The following is a 27,375-nucleotide window of genomic DNA, read 5'->3' as shown; positions in this document are numbered from 1 at the left end:
TTTAATAGCTTATGAACAGACTAATATTGTATGCTTTTTTTCTTCCATGGTATGTGACTGTCGCTGGCCAGGCCAGCACTTACTGCTCATCCTTAATTGCCATTGAGAAGATCGAGAGGAACTGAATGTTTAAGGTGGTAAATGAGATGTTAACCAATTGGGCTGCTTTGTCTTGAATGTGTTGAGCTTCTTGAGTGCTGTTAGAATTTCATTTTCATCCAGGCATTTTGAGGGTATTCCATTAGACTCCTAATTTGCACCTCATAGATGGTGGACAGGCTTCAGGAGTTACTTGCCACAGAATTCCCAGCCTCTCACCTGCTCTTGTAGCCACAATATTTATGTGGCTAGTCCAGTAAAGTTTTTTGTTAATGATAAATCCCAGGATGTTAATGGTGGTGGGGGATTCAGCGAAGATAATGTAGTTGAACATTAAGGGGTGGTGGCTATATTTTCTAAAGCAAAATATTGCAGATACTGGAAATCTGAAATAAAAAAGAGAAAATACTGGAAATACTCACCAGGTCCGGTAGCATCTGTGGAGAATGAAACTAAGTTACATTTCAGGTCATGACCTTACATCAGAACTTAGAGAATTTAAAAATGTAACAGCTTATAAGTAAGCGAAATAGCAGAGGGAAAAAGAACAGAAGGAAAGATAGGGTGGAAGATGGGAGACATGAAATGACAGAGTTGGTGGGGCAAAGCCAAGGTGAGTAATGGAACAAAGTAAAGAAACAAAAGATGGGTCCAAAGAAAGTGTGTATGGCAGAATAATGCTGCCACCTGAAAGCAAAAATGAGAAAAACCTGATTAAGACCAGCACACGCAAAGAAAAGAAAACAAGGGAGCAGAGATTACAAAACAAAAATAAAAATACCTGGAAAAACTCAGCAGGTCTGGCAGCATCTGCGGACAGGAACACAGTTAACGTTTCGAATCCGTATGACTCTTCAACAGAACTAAGTAAAAATAGAAAAGAGGTGAAATATAAGCTGGTTTAAGTGGGGGGTAGAGCTGGATAGAGGGCCAGTGATAGATGGAAATAGCCAAATGATGTCATAGACAAAGGGACAAAGAGGTGTTGAAGGTGATGATGTTATCTAAGGAATGTGCTAACTAAGGGTAGAGAGCAGGACAAGCAAGGTACAGATAGCCCTAGTGGGGGTGGGGTGGGGTGGGGTGAATGGAAGGGATCGAAATAGGCTAAAAGGTAGAGATAAAACAATGGATGGAAATACATTAAAAAATAATGGAAATAGGTGGGAAAAGAAAAATCTATATAAATTATTGGAAAAAAGAGGGGGGATCAGAAAGGGGGTGGGGATGGAGGAGAGAGTTCATGATCTAAAATTGTTGAACTCAATATTCAATATACTCCAGCTCAGGATGGAGTCAAGTGGCCGCAGCTGTTGTCACTCGATTATGTGATGGAGGGGCAACCCCGTCTCAAAGGCACTGGGAGCACACAGAGAACATCACAGAACCCTGCGATGCTTGGGGACAAGATTCTTGCAGCAAACGCAATCCACATCAAGGTGCAGGCATCAGTGATCTGGAGAATGACTTTGAAATGGGATAATCACTGTGGTCAGAAGGTTACACACTGCACAGAGGAGAGGCCCTGAACTGCGACACTTGCCTTCAGTTTGTGCAGGAACCAAGGTTTTGTCTCTGATTTCCATGAAGACTGCTTATCATAACAAGCAGACATGATTAGGAGTGTATTTACAATCATCAACATTCTGTACAAGTGATTTAACACCCATGAGTTTGTGCGACCACTTCTTCCTAACCTTTGTAACCCTGCTGCTATGCCTTCATGCTCCCCTGACATCCACAGCAGAGGTGGAGGTGGCTTGCCAATTGCTACACCCTGTTGTCTGTGATGAACTTGGTGGGTGCCCTCTAGAGCGCTGAGACCTGAAGGGCCCCGGCCTGCTTTCAGAGTCCAGCTACGTGGCAGTTGCACCCTTCTCAGCTGGCGGAGCTCTCCAGAGCTGATGGGGTCACAGAAAGAGGGTATTTGGATCAGCCTGCCACTCCCGGAGTCACCTGCGTGGTTGGCCCTGGGGTTTTGAGCTGCAGGTCCTCCAACCTATGGGTGCCCGAGGGCCCCTGGCTGACTCCTTGAGAAGGAGCTGCTGGAGTGAGAGTGAGCTGTCCTCTGAGTGCCAACACCCTGGGATGTCCCTGCCTCCACCAGCTGTGGATCAGAAAGTGCACTGAGCTCACCAGATTGTGACCCCAAGGCTACTCTAGAACTAGGTCCCACCGAGTTGTGTGTCTCTGCGCTGGTGGAGAGTATGGGTGAGCACTGTGACAGGTCTTCAATTAGGGTGACATCAGATTCCTCTTCCAAGGTGTCTTCAGGGCTTGAGTCGAGGGCCTGGCCCGTGGATGCCCTTGGTTGCTTCCTAGATGTGCCTGTGAATGAAAGGAGAAATAATTAGTGCATGGCTGAAGACTGCGAAACAGAGGACAGCACTCACAGTATGGATGTTGCACTGCAGAATCCTCACTTAGCTGAGCACCACCAACCTCACCGTCAACACAGGAACAATCCAAATCCTTGTTGACCAAGTCAATGGCTCTATCTCAAAGTAAGTCAGGACCTTCAGTCCCGGCATTCCATCCAAGGTCTGGGACCTCCCCTCTTAGTTATGAGCCAGCTTGTCCTGGATGAAGACAGATGGAGAGAGTGTAAGCAGGACGCCTGCCAGGCCAGGTGAGAAGGATGCCTGGTATGTATGGGTGGAGTGTGGTGCCATGGATGGAATAAGGACATGATCCGCAGAGGAGATGAAAAGAATGTGTGAGAGAGTGAGTGGTGATGTCCCTTGAGCTGGCAGTGAATGAGTTCCCTGTGGATGTGTGATGGGTTTGTGAGTGTGTGAGTCGAGAGTGATGAGAAGGGTGACTTGCCCCAGCGGAAAGGAGGAGAGATCATTCATCCTCTTCCTGCACTGGGTGGCTGTCCTCTTTTGTAGGGTGTTGGTGCTCACCACTGCTACCACCACCTCCCATGCTGAATTTTTCACATAGAGCATGGATAGAGGACTTCACGGCAGGCCTCCACTGCATCCCTTAGGCGCTTGAGAGAGGCGTCAGTGAATTTGGGGGCAATATGTTTCCTCCATTTGGAAGCCATGACTTTCCACCAGCTCTCGATCCCTTCGAGAGTGCAAGCTCTGTGCAGGGGGCCTGCATTACAGAGGCCTGAGTTCACGGTGGGGCGAGCGAATCAGAGGCCGCCTCACCAGTGATTCGACATGAAACCCGTGTCTCTCAATTTTTTCCACCTAGTTGCGCACAATACTAGGTGAAAAGCTGCCACTGCCGTTGGTGGGTCAAATACTAATTGTCCCACCCACTTTCAGACTTTGCCGATTGCACAGAAAATCCTGGGCAGAGAGTTTAACAGTTACAGTGCATCAGTGAATAAGATCCATGGAAATAATGGAAGTAGCAAAATAAAATTAAAGGCTCTTTATCTGAATGTGCAACATATTTGCATAAGATAGATAAACTAGTGGCACAAATAGAGATAAATGCATTAGATCTAATTGCCATTATGGAGACATGGTTTCAAGGTGATCAAGTTAGGAAACAGATATTTTGTGGTGCACACCATTTCAAAAAGTAAGAAAGAATGGAAAAGGAGGTGGAATAACCCTGATAGTAAAAGATGACATAAGGACAGTGGTGAGATAAGATCTTGGCTCAGAAGATCAAGAAGTATAATTAGAATGGATGAAGATTAGGAATAGCAAGGGTCAGAAAATGCTGGTGGAAGTAGCTTATAGGCCCCCTAACACTAGTTATACCTTTGGACACAGTACTAAGCAAGAAATAATTGGAGCCTGTAACAAAGGAAATATATTAATTGTGAGGGGTTATAATCTTCATATAGTCTGGACCAATCAAATTGACAAAGGTGGCCTGGAAGGTGAGTTTGTAGAATGCATTTGTGACAGTTTCCTGTAACAATAGGCTATGGAACCAGCGAGGGATAAAGCAATTTTAGATCTAGTATTCTGCATTGTGGCAGGATATCATGGTAACCTTATAGGAAAATATCCACTGGGAAAAGTTGATCATAATGCAATTGAATTTTTTTTTTATTCATTCATAGAATGTGACTTCGCTGGCTAGACCAGCATTTATTGCCCATCCCTAATTGCCCATCCCTAATTGCCCTTGAGATGGTGGTTGTTGTAGATCTTGTAGTCTATTCTTGCTCCCATTTCTTATATTCTTATGTAAATATTTTAAATTTAGTTTAAGCTACTATTCACATCGTTTTGTATTATTGCCTAGGAAGAAGAAGCAGAGTTTACTGCAGAAGAAGAAATCATAAAAGCATATCTGCGTGAAGATGAACCATTACCACCAGATGTCCTTGACAAGTTTATTCCAAGGTGGTGGAATGAAGAACCATTCAAGTGAGTTTAATTTATTTCAAATATAAGAACTTACTTTGTTGAATAAGTTTCAAATGAACTTAGCAGAAAGCCAAGTATAAATTTTTAAGACTAACGCTGGAGATTTAGATTAAATTCTTGGTTTCAGGTGGCAACCCCAAGAGCACATGAAGCGATATTAAACCAAAAAGCCCAATATCCTTACTTTGAGCAATTTTAAATAGTATATAAGTAGATTTTTTTAAAATATAATAATTATGTGCACTAAGTCACCGTGTAGGAGTACAAATATAACTTGTGATGTAACAACATATAAGCTTGTAATTGAGATTGAAGTTGGTTGTAGAGCAATTTTGATTAGAAAAGAGCACTGAAGTGTGGCATGAAGATTAAATCCAAGAAACTGATGGAGGGAGTGAGAGTTGATTACTAAAAAGTACGAAGTTCAATGGCTGTGGAGTTGGATAAATACAGAGGGGGAGAAATTGGCTAACCCCGGAAAGCAGGTGTGGGAATTGTGGTACACAGTTAACTTGTGCACATTGGTTCTGTTGCAAGCAGCACATTAAATTTGTGCTGCTTGCTTATGTATATGATTAATACATACTGCCAGCACCAGCCACGCTGTTCACTGGCTGCATGTATGAGCAGTGAACTCTATCACGCGTGGCTACCATGACTCAAAGTGACAAATCCTCATAATGGTATGGTTTTCATCCCAGGGTTTTAAAGGAATTAGGTGAGAATATTTCAGATGTCCTACATAAAATCTTCCAAAGTTCTCTTAATTTGGGAACAAATCTTTTAGATTGGAAAATTGTGTGTGTACTCGGCTATTTAAGAAAGGTGAGAGAGGAAAATCAGGGAATTACAGGCCAATTTTAACTAAGGATAGAGTGACTGCATACCTTGAAAATTTTCAGCTATTCAGGGAGAACCAGCATGAATTTGGCAAAGGGTAACTCATGCCTGACAAGTGTGATTGAATTTTTTGAACTGATAACTAAAGTAGTAGAGAGGGGAATATCTTCCTGGGGCAGTAATTTCCCATGGGTTTTAGGACCCCAAGGCCTGGATGAAATTCAGGGGCGGCTTTTCACGCTCATGACCACCTCTAGAGGGTGGAGTCCCTGGCTCCGAAGGCCCCTCAGCCTGCCTCAGGGGAGCAACATCCATTAAGCTAGAGGCCTCTGCACATAACAGGGGGCTGCTCCGCTGCTGAAAGACTGCCAGTGAGCCAGTAAATTTTCCCCCTTATTGAGGCCTTAATTATGTAAATTGGTTGCTTGCCTCTGTGGTGCGGGTGGTCAGTATGCTTTCCGGCCCAACTTGGGGAAGTTCCCAGGCAGCAAGAATGCATCGAGAAGCAGCCCTAATGTGGCTCCCTGCTATTTTCTTGACTTCCCCACCTCCAAGAGTGCCCCACAGAAGCCAGGAAAATTCAGCCCATTGGGTCATGGAGTCATTATGGCACAGAAAGAGTCCATGCTGGCTCTCTGAAGAACAATCCTGTCAGTTCCATCCCCCTCGCTCTAGCCTGTAGCCCTGCAAGTCCATTTCCTTCAAATGTCTATTCAATTTCCATTTCTATCAATTGATCTTCTCCACTTCCTCCACCCTTGTAGGTATTGAGTGCTAGGCCAATACCATTCGCTGCAGAAAAAAGTTCTCCTTCACATTCCCCCATATCTCTTGCCCAAAACCTTAAATCTATATCCCCTCATCCTTGTATCATCAGCTAATGGCTTTTCTTTGTCAACCTTATTAAAACCTGTCATAATCTCAGCCTCTTTGCTCCAAGGAGAACAATGCCAGCTTCTCTAACCTAACCTTGTAGCTAAAATCTCCCATCCCTGGAATTATTTTGGTAAATCTCCTGCGCATCCACTCAAGGACCCTCACATCCTTCCTAAAATGTGGTGACCAGAACTGGACTCAGTACTCCAGTTATGTTCTAACTAACACTTGTGGTCTAACCAAAGTTTTATAAAGGCTCAACGTAACTTCACTGCTTTTGTACTCCATACCGTTATCAAATTCAAGATTTTTTTTTACGCATTTATGGGATGTGGGCATCACTGGCTAGGCCAGCATTTATTGCCCATTGCTAATTGCCCTTGAGAAGATGGTGGTGAGCTGTATTCTTGAACTGCTTCAGTCCCTGTGATGTAGGTACACCCACAGTGCTGTTAGTTTGGGAGTTCCAGGATTTTGACCCAGCGACAGTGAAGGAACGGCGATATATTTCCAAGACAGGATGGTCAGTGGCTTGGAGGGGAACTTCCAGGTGGTGGTGTTCCCATGTATCTGCTACCCTTGTCCTTCTAGATGGTAACGGACGTGGGTTTGGAAAGTGCTGCCTAAGGATCCTTGGTGAGTTTCTGCAGTGCACCTTGTAGATGGTACACACTGTTCATCGGTGGTGGAGAGAGAGAAAGTTTGTGGAAGGGGCGCCAATTAAGCGTGCTGCTTTGTCCCAGATGGTGTCAAGCTTCTTGAGTGTTGTTGGAGCTGCAATCATCCAGGCAAGTGGAGATTATTCTATCACACTCCTGACTTGTGCCTTGTAGATGGTGGACAGGCTTTGGAGAGTCAGGAGGTGAGTTAGCCTCTGACCTGCACTCGCAGCCACAGTAATTATATGGCTGGTCCAGTTCAGTTTTTCATCAATGGTAAACCCCAGGATGTTGATATGGGGGATTCAGTGATTATAATGGCATAGAATGTCAAGGAGAGGTGGTTAGAGTCTCACTTGTTGGAGATGGTCATTGACTGGCTTATGTGGAATGAATGTTACTTCTACTTATCAGCCCAAACCTGAATGTTGTCCAGGTCTAGCTGAAAATGGACTGCTTCAGTATCTGAGGAGTTACAAATAATCGATAATAAACAATTACAGAGAAAGAGAGAGCAATAACAAACAATTACACAGAGAGAGAGAGAGAACAATAACAAACAGTTATGGTGAGAATGAGAGAGAAAGCAGTAACAAACAAGGAATAAAACCAGTGATGGTTCGATTCTCTCTTGTTGGAGATGCTCATTGCCTGGCACGTGTGGCGCAAATGTTACTTGCCACTTCTCAGCCCAAGCCTGGATATTGTACAGGTCTTGCTGCATTTAGATATGGACAGCTTCAGTATCTGAGGAGTCGCAAATGGTGCTGAACATTGTGCAATCATCAGTGTACACCCCCACTTCTAGCCTTATGATGGAAGGAGGGTCATTGATGAAGCAGCTGAAGATGGTTGAGCCTAGGACACTACCCTGAGGAACTCCTGCAGTGATGTCCTGGAACTGAGATGATTGACCTCCAACAACCACAACCATCTTCCCTTGTGTTAGGTATGACTCCAACCAGTGGAGAGTTTTCCCCCTGGTTCCCATTGACTCCAGTTTTGCTCAAGCTCCTTCATGCCACACTCGGTCAAATGCTGCCTTGATGTCAAGGGCAGTCACTCTCAATTTACCTCTGGAGTTCAGCTCTTTTGTCTCTGTTTCAACCAAGTCTGTAATGAGGTCAGAAGCTGAGTGACCCTGGCGCAACCCAAACTGAGCATCAGTGAGCAGTTTATGCTAATCAAATGCCGCTTGATAGCACTGTTGATGATCCCTTCCATCACTTTACTGATGATGGAGAGTAGTTTGATGGGGTGGTAATTGGCTGAGTTGGATTTGTCCTTTTTGTGTACAGGACATACCTGGGCAATTTTGCACATTGCTGGGTCGATGCCAGTGTTGTAGCTGTACTGAAACAGCTTGGCTAGGGGCACGGCAAGTTCTGGAGCACAAGTCTTCAGCACTATTTCAGGGCCCTTGGCTTTGCAGTATCCAGTGCCTTCATCTGTTTCTTGATATCATGTGGAATTAATCAAATTGGCTGAAGACTGGCATCAGCGATGTTGGAGACCTCCGGAGGAGGCCGAGATTGTCATCCACTCGGCACTTCTAGATGAAGATTGTTGCGAGTGCTTCAGCCTTAGCTTTTGTACTGATGTGCTGGACTTCTCCATCATTGAGAATGGGGTTCTTTGTGGAGCATCCTCCTCCAGTGAGTTGTTTAATTGTCCACCACCATTCAAGACTGGATGTGGCAGGACTGCAGAGCTTAGAGCTGATCCATTGGTTGTGGAACCGCTTAGCTCTCTCTATGACTGGCTGCTTATGCAGTTTATCATGCTAGAAGTCCTGTGTTGTAACTTCATCAGGTTGACACCTCATTTTAAGGTATGTCTGGTACTGCTCCTGGCATGACCTCCTGCACTCTTCATTGAACCAGGGTTGATCCCCTGGCTTGGTGGTAATGGTAGAGTGGGCGGTATGCCGTGCCATGAGGTTACAGATTGCGGTTGAGTACAATTCTGCTGCTGCTGATGGCCCACAGTGCTTTATGGATGCCCAGCCTTGATTTGCTAGATCTGTTTGAAATCTATCCCATTCAGCATGGTGGTAGTGCCACACAACACGATGGAGGGTATCCTCAGTGTGAAGACTGGACTTCGTCTCCACAAAACTGTGCAATGGTCATCCCTATCGATACTGTCATAGACAGATGCATCAGCAGCAGACAGGTTGGTGAGGATGAGGTCAAGTATGTGTTTCCCTCTTGTTAGCTCTGCCACAGACCCAGTCTAGCAGTTATGTCCTTTAGGACTCAGCCACCTTGGTCTGTAATGGTGCTACCAAGTCACTCTTGACGATGGACATTGAAGTTCCCCACCCAGAGTACATTCTGTGCCCTTGCCACCCTCACTGCTTCATCCAAGTGGTGTTCAACATGGGGGAGTATGGTTCATCAGCTGAGGGGGCAGCTGGGTGCGGTACGTGGTAAGCAGCAGGAGGTTTCCTTGCCCATGTTTGACCTGATGCCATGAGACTTCATGGGTACCGGAGTCAATGTTGAGGACTCACAGGGCAACTGCCTGCTGACTGTATGCCATTGTGCCGCCGCCTCTCCCAGGTCTGTCCTGCTGGTGGGACAGGACATACCCAGGGATGGTAATTGGAACGTGATCTGTATGGTATGATTCTGTGAGTATGACTCTCCCAATTTTGCCCCTGTAAGGAGGGCTTTGCAGGGTCGACAGGGCTGCGTTCGCCATGATTGGTTCCATGTTAGGTCGATGCCAGGTGGTCCATCTGGTTTCATTCCTTTTTATTGGTTGTTTAGTGGTTTGATACAACTGAGAGGCTTGCTGGAGTCACATGTAGGCCAGACCAGGTATGAGGACAACAGATTTCCTTTGATAAGTGAGCCAGATGGGTTTTTAAACAATAATCAACAATGTTTTCATGGTCATCACTAGACTTTTAATTGATTTTTATTTAATTCAAATTTCACCATCTGCATGGTGGGATTCAGAATCACAGAATCTTAATGGCACAGAAGGAGGCCATTCGGTCCATCATATCCAATGGCTGTCCAAATGAGCATTATGACCTAGTGCCATTGCCCACCTTTTCCCCGTATCCTTGCAAATTGTCCTTATTCAAATAATCATCTAATGTTCTCTTGAATGCCTCGATTGAACCTGCCTCCACTACACCTCCAGGCAGTGCACTCCAGACCCGAACTATTCGTCGTGTGAAAAAGTTTTTTTTCACGTCACATTTGCTTCTTTTGCAAGTCACTTTAAATCTGTGCCCTCTCATTCTTGATTCGAATTGGGTCCTGGATTATCAGTCCAGTGACAATAGCACTATGCCACTGCCTCCTGCCAAATATGCATTGCTAACTGCTCACTCAATATGTCCAGCCATCTTCAAAGATATATGCACGTGAACACCCAGGTTCCTCACTCTCCTGCACACTCCTTAGAACTATGCCATTAAGTGTATATTCTCTTCGTACCCATTCTACCAGAATGCAACACCTCATACTTCATGGATTAAATTCCATCTGCCAATTATCTGCCAATTTTGCTAGCCTATCTGTGTTGATGGATATTATTCTCACTCTCAGTTATACCTCCAAGTTTGGTATCATCAACACATTTTGAAATTTTATTCTGTATCCCACTATCCAGATAACATTTAGTTATCAAAATTGCAGTGAAGTTACCTAGCACCTATCCTAGCCCTGGAATATTTTTCACTTCAGAAAATTATCCAATTTCCTTATCAAAGCTACTAATTATTGATCTGGTTAGGAAATTAGCTGAGTGAAAAGAGACAGAGAATAGGGATAATAGGAAGGTACTCTAATTAGCAGCGTATGACTAGTGGTGTCCTAAGGATTTATGTTGGGGCCTCAACTATTCACTGTATTTATTAATACTTAGATAATGGGATTTATCGCCACATATCCACATTTACTAATAACACAAAGATAGGTGGTATTATAAGCAGCATAAATGAGAATGTATAATCAAAGAGATTTTGATAGATTAAGCAAGTGGGCAAAACTGTGGCAAGTAATGACTGTCGCTTAGTAATTACCTGCTCACTGACACCCAGTTTGGGTTCCACCAGGGCCATTCAGCTCCTGACCTCCGTACAGCCTTGGTTCAAACATGGACAAAAGTGCTGAACTCCAGAACTGAGGTGGGAGTGACTGCCCTTGTTATCATGGCCACATTTCACCGAGTGTCACGTCAAGAAACCCTAGGAAAACTGGATTCAATGGAAATCAAGGGGGATACTGTCCACAGGTTGGAGTCATACCTGGCACAAAGGAAGATGGTTGTGATTGTTGGGGGTCAGTCATCTTAGCTCCAGGACATCACTGTAGGAGTTCCTCAGGGTAGTGTCCTCGGCCCAACCATCTTCAGCTGCTTCATCAATGACCTTCCTTCCATCATAAGGTCAGAAACGGAGATGTTCGCTGATGATTGCACAATGTACAGGACCATTCGCGACTCCTCAGATACTGAAGCAGTCCATGTTCAAATGCAGCAAGACCTGAACAATATCCAGGTTTGGGCTGAGAAGTGGGAAGGAACATCGCACCACACAAGTGCCAGGCAATGACCATCTCCAACAAGAGAGAATTTAACCATCGCCCTTTGACATTCAATGGCATTACCATCACTGAATCCCCCACTATCAACATCCTGGGGGTTACCATTGACCAGAAAGTGAACTGAACTAGCCATATTAATACTGTGGCTAAAAGAGCAGGTCAGAGGCTAGGAATCCTGCAACGGGTAACTCACCTCCAAAGCCTGTCCACCATCTATAAGGCACAAGTCAGGAGTGTGATGGAATACTCCCCGCTTGCCTGGATGAGAGCAGCTCCCACAACACTCAAGAAGCTTGACACCATCCAGGACAAAGCAGCCCACTTGATTAGCACCCCATCCACAAACGTTTCACTCCCTCTGCCACCGGTGCAAAGTAGCAGCAGTGTATACCATCTACAAGATGCACTGCAGGAATTCACCAAGGCTCCTTAGACAGCACCTTCCAAACCCACAACCACTACTATCTAGAAGGACAAGGGCAGCAGATAAATGGGAACACCACCACCTGGAAGTTCCCCTCCAAGTCACCCACCATCCTGACTTGGAAATATATCGCCGTTCCAACATTGTCCCTGGGTCAAAATCCTGGAACCGTCTTCCGACCAGCACTGTAGGTGTACCCACACTACATGGACTGCAGCGGTTCAAGGGCAGCTAGGGATGGGCAATAAATGCTGGCCCAGCCAGTGAAGCCCACACCATGTGAATGAATTTTTAAAAAATGGATTTCAATGTAGGCAAATATGGGGTCATCAACTTTGGACTTAAAAAGAATGGAAAAGGGACCTTCCTAAATTATATTTGTGCTTCAGTCATAGAGATCCCTAATTAGACTTGGGTGGAAGGTTTATTTTATGGAGGGGGCGGACGGCCTGCCCCTCTGGAAGTAAAGTCAGTGTGGAGCCAACCCGCTCTACACCAGCCTACTCTGCAGCCACAACCCGCTTCAGGCGGGCTTAACAAGGCCAGTGTGGGACTTCGGCACCTCACTGGGGAAGAAGTCCCGCCCTCTGGAGCTGCCAGCCAATTAGATTGAAGAGGCTCAGAGAATAATCAAAAAAGTTAATGGAATGCTGATAGTTATACCCAGAGGAATAGAATACAGGGCAGAAGTCATGCTTCAGCTATTCAATGCGCTGGTTAGACCACACTTAGAGTACTCTGAGCAGTTCTTGGCACCAGGAATCAAAATATATATTTTTTTTGAGGGCTCTTTTTGAGATTTTCTTGAGGGTTACTTCTTGATATTTAGGGGTAGTTTTTGGTTTTCAGAGTCTCCTTTTTCATTCTCACTAACTTCTTTATTAGATGATGCAGTCAGATAGTCACCTTCTGTATTTGTGTTGATTTTTTTTGAGATGATTGACTTTCTTTTAGATAGACAAGGTAGCACAAATACCAAAGACTGTGTAACTTGGGATCTGTGAGCCAGGTCCTGGCAGTCCACTTCCTATAAACTCATTTTACAAATAAGATGTTTTTGTTAATTTATTGTAAATGAATTTCTCATACTTGGCTTCCAAAACAAAAATTCTAACTGCCTGGCACAAGGTAACGTATCTGGAATGAGTCTCACATCTATAGTCCCTTTTGATAATTAATTACAAGCAATTAGCATTCTCCAGCATTCTTTGGTTTTGTTCTGCCAATTTCAAGGCTCTTTCTCCTCAATTCTTCTGTTTAAAGTGAGTTTCTTTATAATTTATTTGTTCATGGGATGTGGGCATCACTGGCTAGGCCACCATTTATTGCCCATCCCTAATTGCCCTTGAGAAAGTGGTGATGAGCTGACTTCTTGAACCGCTGCAGCCAATCTATTGTAGGTATTCCCACAGTGATGTTAGGAAAGGAGTTCCTGGATTTTGACCCAGTGATAATGAAGGAATGGGAATATAAGTCAGGATGGTTTGTGGCTTAGAGGGGAACTTGCAGGTGGTGGTGTTCCCATGCGTCTTGTTCTTCTAGGTAGTAGAGATCGTGGGCTTGGAAAGTTCTGTGGAAGGAACATGGCTGTGTTGCTGCAGTGCATCTTGTAGATGTTACACACTTCTGCCACTGTGCAATGGTGGTGGAGGGAGTGAATAATGATGGGATGCCAAACAGGTGGGCTGCTTTATCCTGGATGGTGTTGAGCATCTTGAGAGTTATTGGAGCTGTGCTCATCCAGGCAGGTGGAGAGTATTCCATCACACTCCTGACATGCGTATGGTAGATAGTGAACAGGCATTAGGGAGGCAGAAGGTGAGTTATTCGTTGCAGAATTCCCAGTCTCTGACCTGCTTTTGTAGCCACAGCATTTAAATGGTGGTCCAGTTCAATTTCTGGGGAATGGTAATCCTTAGAATGTTGATAGTGTGAGATTCAGCGATGGTAATGCCTGGAACTTGCGTAGCGCAAATGTTACTTGCCACTTATCAGGCCAAGCCTAAGTGTTGTCCAGGTCTTGCTGCATATGGGCATGGACTGCTTCAGTATCTGAGGAGTTGCGAATTGTGTTGAGCATTTTACAATCATTAGCAAACATTCCCACTTCTGACCTTACAATGGAGGGAAAGTCATTGATGAAGCAGCTGACAATAGTTGGGCCTAGCATATTGCCCTGAGGAACTCCTGCAGCAACTCCTGGGACTAAGATGATTGACCTCTGACAACCAGTGGAGAGTTTTCCTCCTCACTCCCATTGACTTCAGTTTTGCTTGAGCTCCTTGATGCCACACTCAGTCAAACGCTGCCCTGTGAGTGTCAAGGGCAATCACTCTCACCTCTTGAGTTCAGCTCTTTTGTCCATGTTTGGACCAAGGCTGTATTGAGGTCAGGAGCAGAGTGGTCCTGGCAAAACCCAAACTGATTTTCTATGAGCAGGTTATTGCTGAGTGAAGGCCATTTGATAGCACTGTTGACGATCCCTTCCATCACTTTGATGATCGAGAGTATACTGATGGCATGTTAATTGGCCTAGTGGATTTGCCCTGCTTTTTGCGTGCCAGACATACCTGGGCAATTTTCCACATTGCCAGGTTGATGCCAGTGTTGAAGCTGTACTGGAACAGCATGGCTAGGGCTGTTGCTAGTTCAGGTGCAAAGAACACGTCACGTGTTGAAGAACACTTCAGGATATTGACTTCCAGGGGTCCAACTGTGCAACAACGGTAATACACAAATTAATGCTGCAGCACCTAGGACAGCACCTTCCAAACCCACGACGCCTACTACCTCGAAGGACAAATAAAGGACAGGTGTTTTATTCTCAGATCGTGGTGGTTGGGGAAGATCAGTCTTTAATGAAATCGAAAACAAAAGGAACTCAAATAGAACATAGCCCCAAGCAATCATTAAGCTACCATTCGGATATTAACATTTTTCCCTTTTTACAAAAGCTTTGCTATTCATATTTGAAAGAGATTTTTTGTGGGATTATCTTTAGGAAGCATTAGCAAGTTTAAGCTTATGTTTACTGAACAGTGGCTCCTTTTTGGGGACCCTGACCCCTTTCAATTAACCGGCGGCTCCTTTATGGGCACCAGATCCCGATCCAAGTCTCGAACCCTCCCATTAACAGGTACTTCTGCAAATTTTCTCTGTTTCTCACCTCCCTTCAAAACAACGTCCCGCAAACTCAGCCTGCCTCTGTTACTGCGAAAAGGTAAAAAGTCAGTCAAGAATCCTGCCTTTGTGAATGGCAGCTGGGTCTGGGCTCACATAAGGGTGAGCAGCAGCTCCCTGGGGCCCCGCCCTCACCCTCATTATTGGGTTTCCAGCCATCTCCTCCCTCATCTTTAGCTATACCATTGCTGAAAGGGGCCATGAAGATATTCTCATTACAGGCGGACCCAGGACTCCTAGCCTTGTTACTGGGTTTCTGGCTGCCTTCTTCCTCCTTTTTTCTCATTTTCAGCTTCTTCACCTCGGCCTTCTCTCTCAATGTGATTGGTAATGATGCAACCAAAAGTCTCCTGCATCGCGACTCCTCAAATAGTGAAGCAGTCCATGTCCTTATCCAGCAAGACCTGCACAATGTTTAGGCTTGGGCTGATAAGCAGCAAATAACATTCACGCCACACGAGTGCCAGGCAATGACCATCTCCAACAAGAGAAAATCTAACCACCTCCCCTTGACACTTAATGGCATTACCATTATTTATCCTCCACCATCAACATCTTGGGGATTACCATTGACCAGAAACTGAACTGGGCAGCCTTTAAAATACTGTACCTACAAGGGCGGGTCAGAGGCTTGGAATTTTAGGGCAAGTAACTCACCTCCTGACCCCCCAAAGTCTGTCCGCCATTTACAAGGCACAAATCAGAAGTGTGTTGGAATACTCTCCACTTCCCTGGATGAGTGCAGCTCCAACAACACTCAAGAAGCTTGACACCATCCAGGACAAAGCAGCCTGCTTGATTAGTACCCCATATACAAACATTCACTCCTTCCACCACCGAAGCACAGTGACAGCAGTGTGTACCATCTACAAGATGCACTGCAGCAACTCACCAAGGCCCCTTCAACAGCACCTTCCAAACCTGCGACCCCTACCACATAGGAAAACAAGGGCAGCAGATGCATGGGAACACCACTACTTGCAAGTTCCCCTCCAAGCCACTCACCATCCTGACTGGGAACTATACCTCCATCCCTTCACTGGGCAGCACCTTTTTCCCTGGTGAAGAGAGATGCAAAGCACTCATTTAGTACCTCAGTCATGCCCCCTGCCTCCATGCGTAAATTCCTACTTAGGTGCATAATCAGCCCTGCTCCTCCTTTTACCTCCCTTTTTTGATTATTTTTCCCTTTTGTAAACACATTCGTTTAACCAATTTATTGGAGTTTTTTGAAGGAGCAACATGCATAGTGGCTAAAGGGGAGCCTGTAGATGTACTATACTTGGATTCCCAGAAGGCATTTGATAAGGTGCCACATCAAAGATTATTACAGAAAATAAAAGCGCATGGTGTAGTGGGTAACATATTAGCATGATAGAAGATTGGCTGGCTGGCAGAAAGCAGAGTGTATGCATAAATGGGTGTTTTTCTGATTGGCAGGATGTGACGCGTGGTGCCCCACAGGGGTCTGTACTGGGACCTCAACTTTTTACAATTTATATCAATGACTTAGATGAGGGGAGTGAAGACATGGTGGCTAAATTTGCAGATGACACAAAGATAGGTAGGAAAGAGGATATGAGGTTGCAGATGGATATAGATAGGTTGAGTGAGTGGGCAGAGATCTGGCAAATGGAGTTTAATGAGGGAAAATGTGAAGTTGTTCACTTTGGCAGGAAGAACAAAAAAGCAGAGTATTACTTAAATGGAGAACGGCTGCATAATTCTGAGCTGCAGAGAGATCTAGGTGTTATAGTACATGAGTCACAAAAAGTTAGTATGCAGGTACAGCAAGTAATTAAGAAAGCTAATGGAATGCTATCCTTTATTACGAGAGGGTTGAACATAAAAGTAAGGGTGTTATGCTTCAGTTAGACAGGGCATTGGTGAGATTGCAGCTCGCATACTGTGTGCAGTTTTGGTCTCCTTATTTAAGGAAGGATGTAAATGCATTGGAGGCGGTTCAAAGGAGGTTTACTGGACTGTTACCTGGAATGAGTGGGTTGTCTTATGAGGAAAGGCCGGGCAGACTGGGCTTGTTTCCACTGGAGTTTAGAAGAGTGAGGGGTGATTTGATTGAAGTATACAAGATCCTGAATGGCCTTGACAAGGTGGACATCAAAAGGATGTTTCCTCTTGTGGGTGAGTCCAGAACTAGGGGGCACTGTTTTAAAATTAGGGGTCACCCTTTTAGGGCAGAGATGAGGAGAATTTTTTTCTCTGAGGGTTGTGTGACTTTGGAATTCTCTGCCTCAGAGGGTGGTGGAGGTGGGGTCATTGAATATTTTTAAGGCAGAGGTAGATCAATTCTTGTTAGGCAAGAGAATCAAAGGTTATTGGGGTTAGATGGGAATGTGGAAATCAAAGCACAAGAAGATCAGCCATGATCTTATTGAATGGCGGAGCAGGCTCGAGGGGCCGAATGGTCTACTCCTGTTCCTATTTCTTATATTCTTATGTTCACTAACACCTGCTGACTTCCTGCCGCTGCTTTTACCTGTCAGTCTCTGACTCTGTTCCCTCTCATGCTTGCTTGGTCTTCTGCTGACTCCCTGCCATTGTTTTTATCTGTTGGCCTCTGGCAATGTTCTTTCTCAGGCCTGCATTGAGAAAAAGGAGTAGGCCAGGAATAGATACTTGGAGGTCATCAGAGCTAATGGTGCAGGAGTAAAAAGAAAAGCCATTGCAGGTGAATGAGGAAGATAAATTACCTCCCAATCACAGGGCACAATTCAAGAGAGAGCATGGGAGTTCTCCTGGTGTTCTGGCCAATGTTTATACCTTAAGCAATATCAGCAAAACAGATTACCTGGGGAGCTATTTGTGGGTCCTTGCTGTATACAAATTGCCTGTCATGGTTCCCTACATCCCCTGCATAACTAAATTTCAAAACTAATTAATTAGCTGTAATGTGCTTTGGAGAATTCTGAGGTTGTGAAAGACAATATAAACAATATAATGTGAAATATCTGCTACATGCCATACAACCATTCAAATGACCCATAATGTAACTACCAGCTCAGTCTGAATGGATTGCAATAGTGGAATTGAGTCATGCTTATCTGAATGTTCACCGCTGCTTCAGCTAGAAGATCCAGATCATTACTATTTAACATTGCATAGTTTATTATATACAAGCTTATATTATGAAGACATGCATTATAAAACCGTATTGAAGAACATTGCATTTCCCAGATCCAAAGGATTTGTACTGGATGGCTTCCCTACTACAACAGATGAAGTTCAGTACCTGGCAAACAATAGCCTGTTCCCAGACGCAGCTATTTACATTAACGTTGAAGAGGCTAATGTGATCAATTGGATCCTTCCTCCAAGACTAGCAAAATGGAGAGAAAAACGCAACCAAAAGCAAGAACGCAGGAATAAAATAAAAGAGCTGAAGAACAAGATAAAGGTATGCATCAAAGATTTCTTGGTAATGAAACCTTGTTGTATAGAAAGTGGCATCTTGTTAATTAGTGTAAATAATCAAACCATACTGGGTTAATTTCATTCATGCGTTTTTTTAATCAGCTGTACTAAGTACCTGAGCAAATTTCCTACTCTGCAGTCTTTTTAACTCATGTATCCTGCAGTGCACCTGAATCAACGGCAGCCTCATTGATCTATACAAATCAGGTTCCTATAATGCACAAAGACCCCAGTGCAATTTAGAGGTACAACTGAGTGGGATTCTATGTGCAGAAAAAAACTAGCAGCTGCCACTCAGGGCTCTTATCACCTCACCCTGCCCCATCCATGATCCTGTCTTTCTACCAGCCACCTTATAGGGGTACGAACCCTCCAGAATTGCCCTGAATTCTCCAGGAATGAAAGGTTAATCTCCAGTGCCCTTCTGGGAGGAACTCAAGAGAAAAATCCATAGGGGCAATAAAAAATTGTGTTATTTTTAAAGACCTTTGAAAACTTTTGTTTACTACTTATAACAAAAAAAATTAGATATGAGAAAAAGGCTGTTTGACTGACAGTCAAAAATTATCCAATTGGATAATGAAGAGTCTGTTCGCTTTCCAATGGAGGTGGACACAATGGGTGGCCTGTGGTGGGAATGTGCAAGTGAAATGGCTGGAACCAGGAGGTCATGTGATAATACCTCCAGGAATAGGTCCAACCGGAGTTGGAAACCCTACCACCATGTTGATGAAACCCTTGGTTCAAAGTGGCTTGTCCCTCCCACCAGAGGGACCAAACAACCAGCCAGTGCATTATGCAGTTAAGTCGCCTGAATGTTACCCTAATGTTCCTTATGTAGTATCTGCCTGTCAATGTTTGCTTTCAGAAATCAACAAAAACCATGCCAGGATGCTGTAGAGCTAATTTCTTCAACTGAAATACTAAATTTCAGTACCCCATAACTAGTTTCCCTGCTCTCTGATGTGGCTACTCTTCCAAATGGAGAATCCATCATGTCACAAACAGAAACACATCAACAGTTTGCACATTCATGCCAAATAAAAGTTTATCTTTGACTGCTGTACTTGATTGCTACAAAGGATGAGATTACAACCAGTGATGCATAAGGTTGCCAATTCTTATTGTAGGTATTCGTAGAATGTTGGTCATGTGATATCTGATCATGCAACATCTGCAAATGTTGTTGTGTTTAAAGTATACTGGTTAGATCCTAGTAGTTTTGTATCTTTTCTCCTGGTTTTGTGGCAGTAGCTTTTGTTTGAGAATCAGGAGCCCACTTGCAAGCAGGCAAAGAAAGGAAACTGAGGACAGAGAAGAAGGCAAATGAAAAGTGGGTGAGGTATTCAGAGGAAGGGAACCAGATGTTGGAGGTACTTTGATTCCACTAGTCACTAATAGGAGCTCACTGAAATTGGACAAATAGCTAACAATAATACTGTTGACGCTCATGTTCTTCTAATATCCAATAGTATACAATAACTCACTGATAATCTATATGTAACTGGCGGTTATAGGTGTAACACCACAATATCGGGTGGAATTTTCCAATTGTGAGACTAAGTGGTGGGCGGTTTCAGCGGTGTCTATCCTGCTGGCCGGAATGGCAGGAATTCGAGCCTGTTTCTGCCCTTGGAAGCTCATTAATTATGCACAGGCTAGTATCAGGCCAAATCACCTGGCGGGTCGGGAACTGATTTGTCTGCCTGCTGTCAGCTGGTGGGGTCAAAAGTCCGGGTCTCACATTTAAATGCCAGTCCAATACACACATCTCACTCTTTCCAGCCCACCTGAATTCAGGAGATGTGCAGACAGGGCTACCGACCAAGTGCTGGAAAATGGGATTGGAATAGATAGGTGCTTCTTGGCCGGCACGAACACAATGGGCCGAAGTGCCTGTTTCTGTGCTGTATAACTCTATGACCCTCTGACTCTATGAGATGTCTTCCAGACACAAGAAAAAGGCCTAAAGCTTCAAGAAGAAAGCAACACCCCGCTTCACCCACCAGGCCCTCTACGCCTTGATCAGAGGATTACAGGTGCACAAGCATGTCCTGTATCCCAGGTATGGCTGCAGGAAGCACCCCAGCCTCACACCTCCGGCCTGGGAGGCCGTCACAGAGCAGGTCAGCGCGGATGGCAACCACGCCCGAAATGCCAAGGTTCCTTCGGCGGCACCTGTCAACCCTACAACTGCTACCATCTAGAAGTACAAGGGTAGCAGATACATGGGAACACCACCACCTGAAAGTTCCCCTCCAAGCCACTCACCATCCCCTGACTTGGAAATATATCACCGTTCCTTCACTGTCGCTGGGTCAAAATCCTGGAACACCCTTCCTAACAGCACTGTGAGTGTACCTACACCACAGGGACTGCAGCAGTTCAAGAAGGCAGCTCACCACCACCTTCTCAAGGGCAACTAGCGATGGGCAATAAATGCTGGCCTAGCCAGTGATGTCCATATCCCGTAAAATTAATTTTAAAAAGTGTGGGAAGAGGATGAATGATCTTATCCACCAGGGTAAGTCATCCTTCAATTCCCTCCAATATTAAACTCTCTTCATGGCATTATGCATTCAAACAGCTACTCTCTTCAGGGGCAGAATTTTACTGTCGGCGAGTGGGGGGGTGGGGCCCGCTCGCCGACGCGTAAAATGACATGCGGTGACGTCGGGCGGAACTCCCAACGTCAATGCGCCCCATTTAAATTTTCAGGTAGGTGGGGGCGCAGCAAAATCAGCTGTGCGCCCGCCGACCTGTCAATGGGCAATTGAAGCCATTGACAGAGTCATTGAAGTAATTAATGGACCTGCCCGTCCAACCTTAAGGTTGGCAGGCAGGCCAGGAGTCCTGGCAGGCTTTAGAAAAAGCATGAAACCTCATCCACGGGTGGGATGAGGTTTCATGTAGATTTTTAAAAATTTAATTAAAGTTTTTTAAAACGTTATGGACATGTCCCAACTCATGTGACAGATCTCCCTGAAACAGCACTTAGCCTCAGGGAGATGAGTGCGCTCTTTCGTGCGCATGCGCGAAAGAGCGCACTCTCGGGTTTTGGGATTCCCCACCTGCCCGCACAGGGAGCGCATAGCACTTCCTGGCGGATGTCACACTGGGCGGGCCTTAATTGGCCCGCCCATGTAAAATGGCAGCGCGCCCCCAATCAGGAGCGCCAATCGGAGGCATGCCTCTTGCGCGCCCACACTTCAACTTCCCCCCCCAACGGGGGGAAAATCCTGCCCCAGAGATCTCTCTCAACCATTAGCAGCGGACACATATCAACACTCATTCTCTCATGGGGACTATCACATCACCACCATCCCATTTATCATGTTGCTCACATTCCATCATCAGGTCCTTCTGGGGAGAGCTCACTACATGCAGGCAACATGCACCTTACCCAGCTTCTGTTCCATCCCTTCTCATCACATGCCTTTCTTTCTTCTTCATACGAGCCAAGCTGGCACACAATAGACGCATGACATCATTGCCCTCACTGAGTTCAAGGAGGCTGCAGCTGAGCTGGCTGGGGAGGACAGGGATCACTCCTGTAGGGAACGGGAGATTGGCCTCTCCCAGCAACCTAATACAGATCACAGCTCCATCACTTCATCGAATCCTGACAATCACAGTGAGTCACATGCAGTCTTTTACAGCTCATGCTCATCAACTGAAACTCTATTTTATATTTTCTAGACACCAGCAAATTGAGGCCCACAAGGCAGCCGAGCACCAGTCCGAGCTCCCAGACCGTGGCTGAAGAGGAAGCTCTGGAAGAACTGTCACAGTGCTCACACGCACCCTCCACCAGCCCAGAGACACACATGTCAGTGGGGCACAGCTCTAGCTTAGGCTTGGGGTCACTTTCTGGAGAACACCTTACTGTCATGTTCTTACAGCAGTCAAAAACAGGGACAGCCCAGGTCTCCGTCACTCGGAGGACTGGTCGAGACCAGCCGTCAACTCAGTCCGAGTCAGTTGATGAGCCTCTGGAAGCGGCCACCAATTCAATGCTGGAGATGCAACAACAGGCGGTGAAACATCACGCAGAGATTCAACAGTCACTCAGCAGACTAAAGATGGAGGACTCCGTCCACGTTCTATCTGATGTCATGGCTTCGACATGCGGGCGTGTTGAGATCACCATGGCAAGACTGGCAACCACCATGGAGACCTTGGTCCAACAGGTGTTGCAGGATTTGCGCTCAGCCCCGCACACCATCAAGATGTAGATGACATGGGGACGAGGCATCTTGACCCCCTCTCCAGTTGCACCATTTCCTGCAGGAATCAGGGAGGGGCCCTCGAGCAGCTACATGGAGGACGAGGGGGCCTCCAAGGGTGTGCAGGCGCTCACAGCCCCCTCTGCCTGTGAACCCATCCACCCCAGCTGCTCAGGCCACCGAGGGTGCTTCTGCCCCTGAGCAGGAGACCTTCATCAAGCTGGGGCCCTCCAGGCTTCTGGCCACCAGAGGACGTCCGCCAAGATCATCGCAGACATCAGGATGTAGCAGTCAGCAGGCTGCCTCCGCCTCTGCTGCGGATGTCGGGGCTACACCCAGGTGTAGTGGTAGGGTTAGGAAAGTTAAGAAATTTTGATGTCACATTTGGGTCACGGGTGTACTATAACTGTCAAGAAGTTGCACTTTTGTGAATACATTTGATGGTTATGTGAATGTTTTGGTCAACTGAGGGCATTGTGAATTTGTCCATTGAAATCCTCATGTTGAGGTTTAGTCATCCTTCTACTCAGTGATAGTATCCCACTGTGAGATTAACATTCATGTGATGTCAAGCTCAGTTGAACTAGTCTCCGCACCCTTGTGTGATGTCAAGGAGATGTCTTTAAATCTTTCTTTAAAGTGTGTGATGTAAGTGTTTCTAACCCTTCTTCCTCAAAGAACACCATTGAGTGAGGGCAGCTCATCAGCATTGATATTCTAGCAGCATTTGTGTCTCTTCAGTGGTAGTGGCAAAAAAAAAGGACACGCATGGGAGGAGGAGATCCCTAGGCATGTCCACATCTCAGTTGCAGCACTGTTTGCAACATTAGATGGTGGCGATGGTATTAAGTCTTCTCTCGCATTGCTCTTGTTCCTCAGTGGACTCTCAGTTCTCAGAGTGAGTGCATTCACAGGGCACCGTGGACCAAAGCAGAGATCATGGCCTGGTGATTCATGAGGCCAGGACGTGCAAGTGTGAATGCAATTCTCGTTCTCGCTGCATATGGTTGGACATACCCCGAGATGAAAGGGAATGGCATTGAGAGCTAGGAAAGATGTGGCTAATTGCCCTAACTTAACTTTACTCTTCCTGGAACCTGTCAGCAATTAAAGTATCACGGGCATGCTTCCCACCTCGCCCTTCCTCCATGGCGTGATTGTGCTCATACTGACCCTCAGCAGCCTCCTGAAGTTCCTGGGCCTCTGGATCTTAATCCTCCGATGAGCTCCCATCCTCCTCCAGTTCACCCTTTGGCACAGGTTCACCTCTTTGTATTGCCAGATTGTGAAGGGCACTACGCACTGCGATGATGCAGGAAACCCTATCAGAGGTGTTTGTAGTGAGCCACCTGAGCGGTCCAAGCATCTGAAGTGCATCTTGAGAAGCCCTATGTCTGCTCTATAAGGGAGCATGTGGAGCTGTGAGCACCGTTGTACCTCTCCTTGGAGCTACTCTGAGGGTGACACACTGGTGTCATCCCCAACATTTCTCCAAGCAGCCGTCCCTACAGACGTAATGGCCCCATAAAAACTTCAAGCACCTGGGAGTGACTCAGGATGCAGGAGCCATGGCAACTCCCAGGGTACCGTGCACAAATGCGCAGTATGTGCTTCCAATGATCACACACCAGTTGTACATTGATGGAATGGTAGCCCTTGTGGTTTATAAAAATTAGGGCCTGCTGCCATGGAGCCAGAATAGCCACATGGGTGCAGTCTATTGCACCCTGCACTCTTGGGAAGCCTGAGGTTGCAGCAAAACCAGTGAATCTCGCAGCCTGGCTATCTTCGTCCAGAGCAAACCTGATATAATGATGGGCCTTCCTGTAAAGGGCATCTGTGACCTTCTTTATGCATCAATGTATTGCAGACTGAAAGATGCCGCACAGTTTCCCTGTTGATCCCTGGAAAGACCCACAGGCCAAGAAACTGAGCACTGCAGTTACCTTCAAAGCCACTGGCAGGGGATACCCTCCAACACCATGTGGCGTCAGGCCTTCACGAAGAATGTGGCACATGTAATGTACCAGATCTCGGGACAAGCACAGACGTGCACGTCATTGCCTCTCACTCATTTGTAAATAGGAGACTCTTCTACGATAAACCCTGGTGATTCACCTCCATTGTCTGTGTCTCTCCTCCTGACGTCATGTTCATGCTCTGGCTCCGCTTGACCATGTCCCTCAGGCGTGGTCTCCTGCTGGAGTTGTGCGTGGCATCACCTCTCCCTTCTTTGCCTCCCCCATTGCACTAGGACCTTGACAAAGGCAGCATTGAGCCCTGGATCCAGAGCCTTCTCTCTGAAAGGAAAAACTGAAGACATTAACGATTCAAGGGGCAAGAAAGTGAAGCTGAGAAGATGAAACGTACGGATACTGTAAGGATCCATTGTTTTTTCTGCCCTACTTGCATCATGGCTGATGCCACCTTGTCCCTGAGACACTAGCACACACATTGAGGTGACCAAGGTGGCTTCGCAGATATGTAACATCTTGAGCCCTGTATGGGATGCTAAGGTTTAATTGAGATGAGTGACCCAACCTAGTTCTGTGCTCCAATCTCTGATGTGTCATAGTAATGGTTGATTTTAAATGTTAGGTTGCACTTCAGCCCCACTCTCCAGATCTTTGGGTACTTTGTGTGAAGGGGAAAGAGGAGGGAGGAGGACCTCCTTGTATGCCTGCTCCTAGGCCTGGCCAAATTGGCCATCAATAGGGTCATCTGCCCCTCTTCCATGGCTGTGTTCTTGACCAGGTGTCCCTGGAGAGGGAACACGCGGTGTCTGCCGGCACGATCGAGGCCTTCCAGAAAGTGTACCTGCAACTGGGAGCTTGTGTCAATTTGGGCTCAGTTGGTAAAACTTTCATCTCTGGATCTGGAAGGCTGCCAGTTTAAGTCCACTTGAATACTCGAAACATAGACTAACATTAATTTAGGCTAATTTGTCAGTGCAGTAATAAGGAATGTTGCAATGTTGAAACTGCTGCCTTTTAAATAAAACATTAAACCAAGACTCTGTTTGCCTGTTCAGGTGAACATTAAAGACCCCTTGGTACTATTTGAAGAAGAGCACAGAATTCCCCCATTGTCTTGACCAATTAACCTCACTCAAACGATACTGCAAAATAGATTAGATGTTCATCTATCTAATTTGCTACTTAGGACATTTCTGTACATAAAAATGATGGTCATTTTGGCCTATACAACACTGACTACACTTCCAAGCAACACATTAATTGTAAAGCACTTTCAGCCATCCCGAAGAATTGAAAGGCACTGCAAAAATGTAATTTCTCTCTATTTGCCAGAAAGATAAATCTTGTCTGCTGTGCTGAGAAGCAGGACTTTTTCAGCCTTTTTCTTATTGAATACATGAATAAAAGTATGCCATCTTTACAAGTGTATGATCTACATTTGTAGAAATACATTTAGAATTGAGCTTTTTTCTTGTGGCAGAAACTTTAAGTGTTATTTTGAGTTCAGATATAAAATGATTTAAAAATATTATTGTTTCTGACTAAACTACATTTTTGAAATCTATGTTAACCAGTCAATCATTATGCCTTGCATTCTAGAATGAAAAAATTGCTAAAAGAAAAGAGGAACTTTTGGCAGAGCGGGCTGAAAAAAAGAAAGAAAATGAGGTAAAATTGAGTTAAGATAAGAACAAAATTCTGGAAATCCACACTAAGCTCATTAGCACCTGAAACAGAAAGATAAGTTAGCATTTTGGGTGAAGATCCTTCCTGAGAGCTTTAGACCAAAATATTCATTTATATTTTCCATTTCCAGATGATAACGGATCTGCTTTGTATTTTCTGCATTCTCTTTTTATTTCCGATTTTCAGTATTCACATTTATGTTTTTTCTATTGTGATGTTATCTATACTTCAGAAGTGTTGATTAAGCTGTATATTCAGTTATATTGGTTTCAAAAGCATTGAGACAGTCAATTCAATGCAAAACCATAACCAAAAACAGATTGGATTTTGCACCAATTCTACAATTTATAATTGTAGAATTGATAATTGAATTGATAATGTATAATTGATGTACAATTTATTCCTAATTCCTATAAAATGCATGCTTTCCGCAAGTGTTCTGGCATACTGAGTTTTCAAGGGGAATGTTATAATACAGGAAGTGCTATAAAAACTAAATTGCAAAGTACAATGAGAAAAATAGAAACGTTTTACCAATATGTGACAGAAATTCCGCATTGCAAAATTATTTTTAATAAATTCCTTCATGTCTTTTATATGCCCTTTCCACCAGAAGCCTTAGTAGAGGGTCAGACAGGCCAGCTTGTGCATGTAACAGCTTCTACGTATTTCATTCTAGGTCAGTGCAAACCAGAAGCCAAGGGCATTGACAAAGTATGCCTGGTGGTCACCCATCCCCTTTCTGCCTGTTCAGTCTTTACCTGTGGTGTGACCACCTCACTGAACGTGCTGTCCATGACAATCTCAGCATCGTGGATGCTCCACAGTGAATCCACCTGCAGCTCCAGTAGCTGCAGCTGGACACATTTCCTGTACACATGGTCGCCAGGGACACTGGACTTCCCACATAGCGCAGGAGGAGCATATCATGGGTGCGAGCTCTGCTGCCATGACTTCCCTTTAGATTAAGCTCATTAGTTACTCCCTTTAAAGAATACTAAATACATTAGGCGCCTTATTCCACTCGAAACACTCCCACTACAGTCCAAAGCCCTCGTCTTATTTT

At 45.2% G+C, this 27,375-nt stretch overlaps 1 protein-coding gene across 1 annotated transcript in view; it reads left to right on the top strand.

The window, feature by feature from the left end:
• ak9 (adenylate kinase 9) overlaps nucleotides 1-27,375 on the top strand; it is a 359,309-nt gene that overhangs the window by 219,306 nt on the left and 112,628 nt on the right. The window contains exons 25-27 of the mRNA XM_078542572.1: nucleotides 4,321-4,445; nucleotides 18,185-18,404; nucleotides 26,223-26,291. Of these exons, the coding sequence (XP_078398698.1) occupies nucleotides 4,321-4,445; nucleotides 18,185-18,404; nucleotides 26,223-26,291 (414 nt within the window). The remainder of the gene's footprint in view (nucleotides 1-4,320; nucleotides 4,446-18,184; nucleotides 18,405-26,222; nucleotides 26,292-27,375) is intronic.

The sequence above is a fragment of the Cetorhinus maximus genome, chromosome 5 (assembly GCF_964194155.1).
Source record: "Cetorhinus maximus chromosome 5, sCetMax3.hap1.1, whole genome shotgun sequence".
Classification (NCBI taxonomy): domain Eukaryota; kingdom Metazoa; phylum Chordata; class Chondrichthyes; order Lamniformes; family Cetorhinidae; genus Cetorhinus; species Cetorhinus maximus.
Note: the sequence above shows the minus strand (reverse complement) of the source record. Positions and strands in the feature narration are given on the sequence as shown.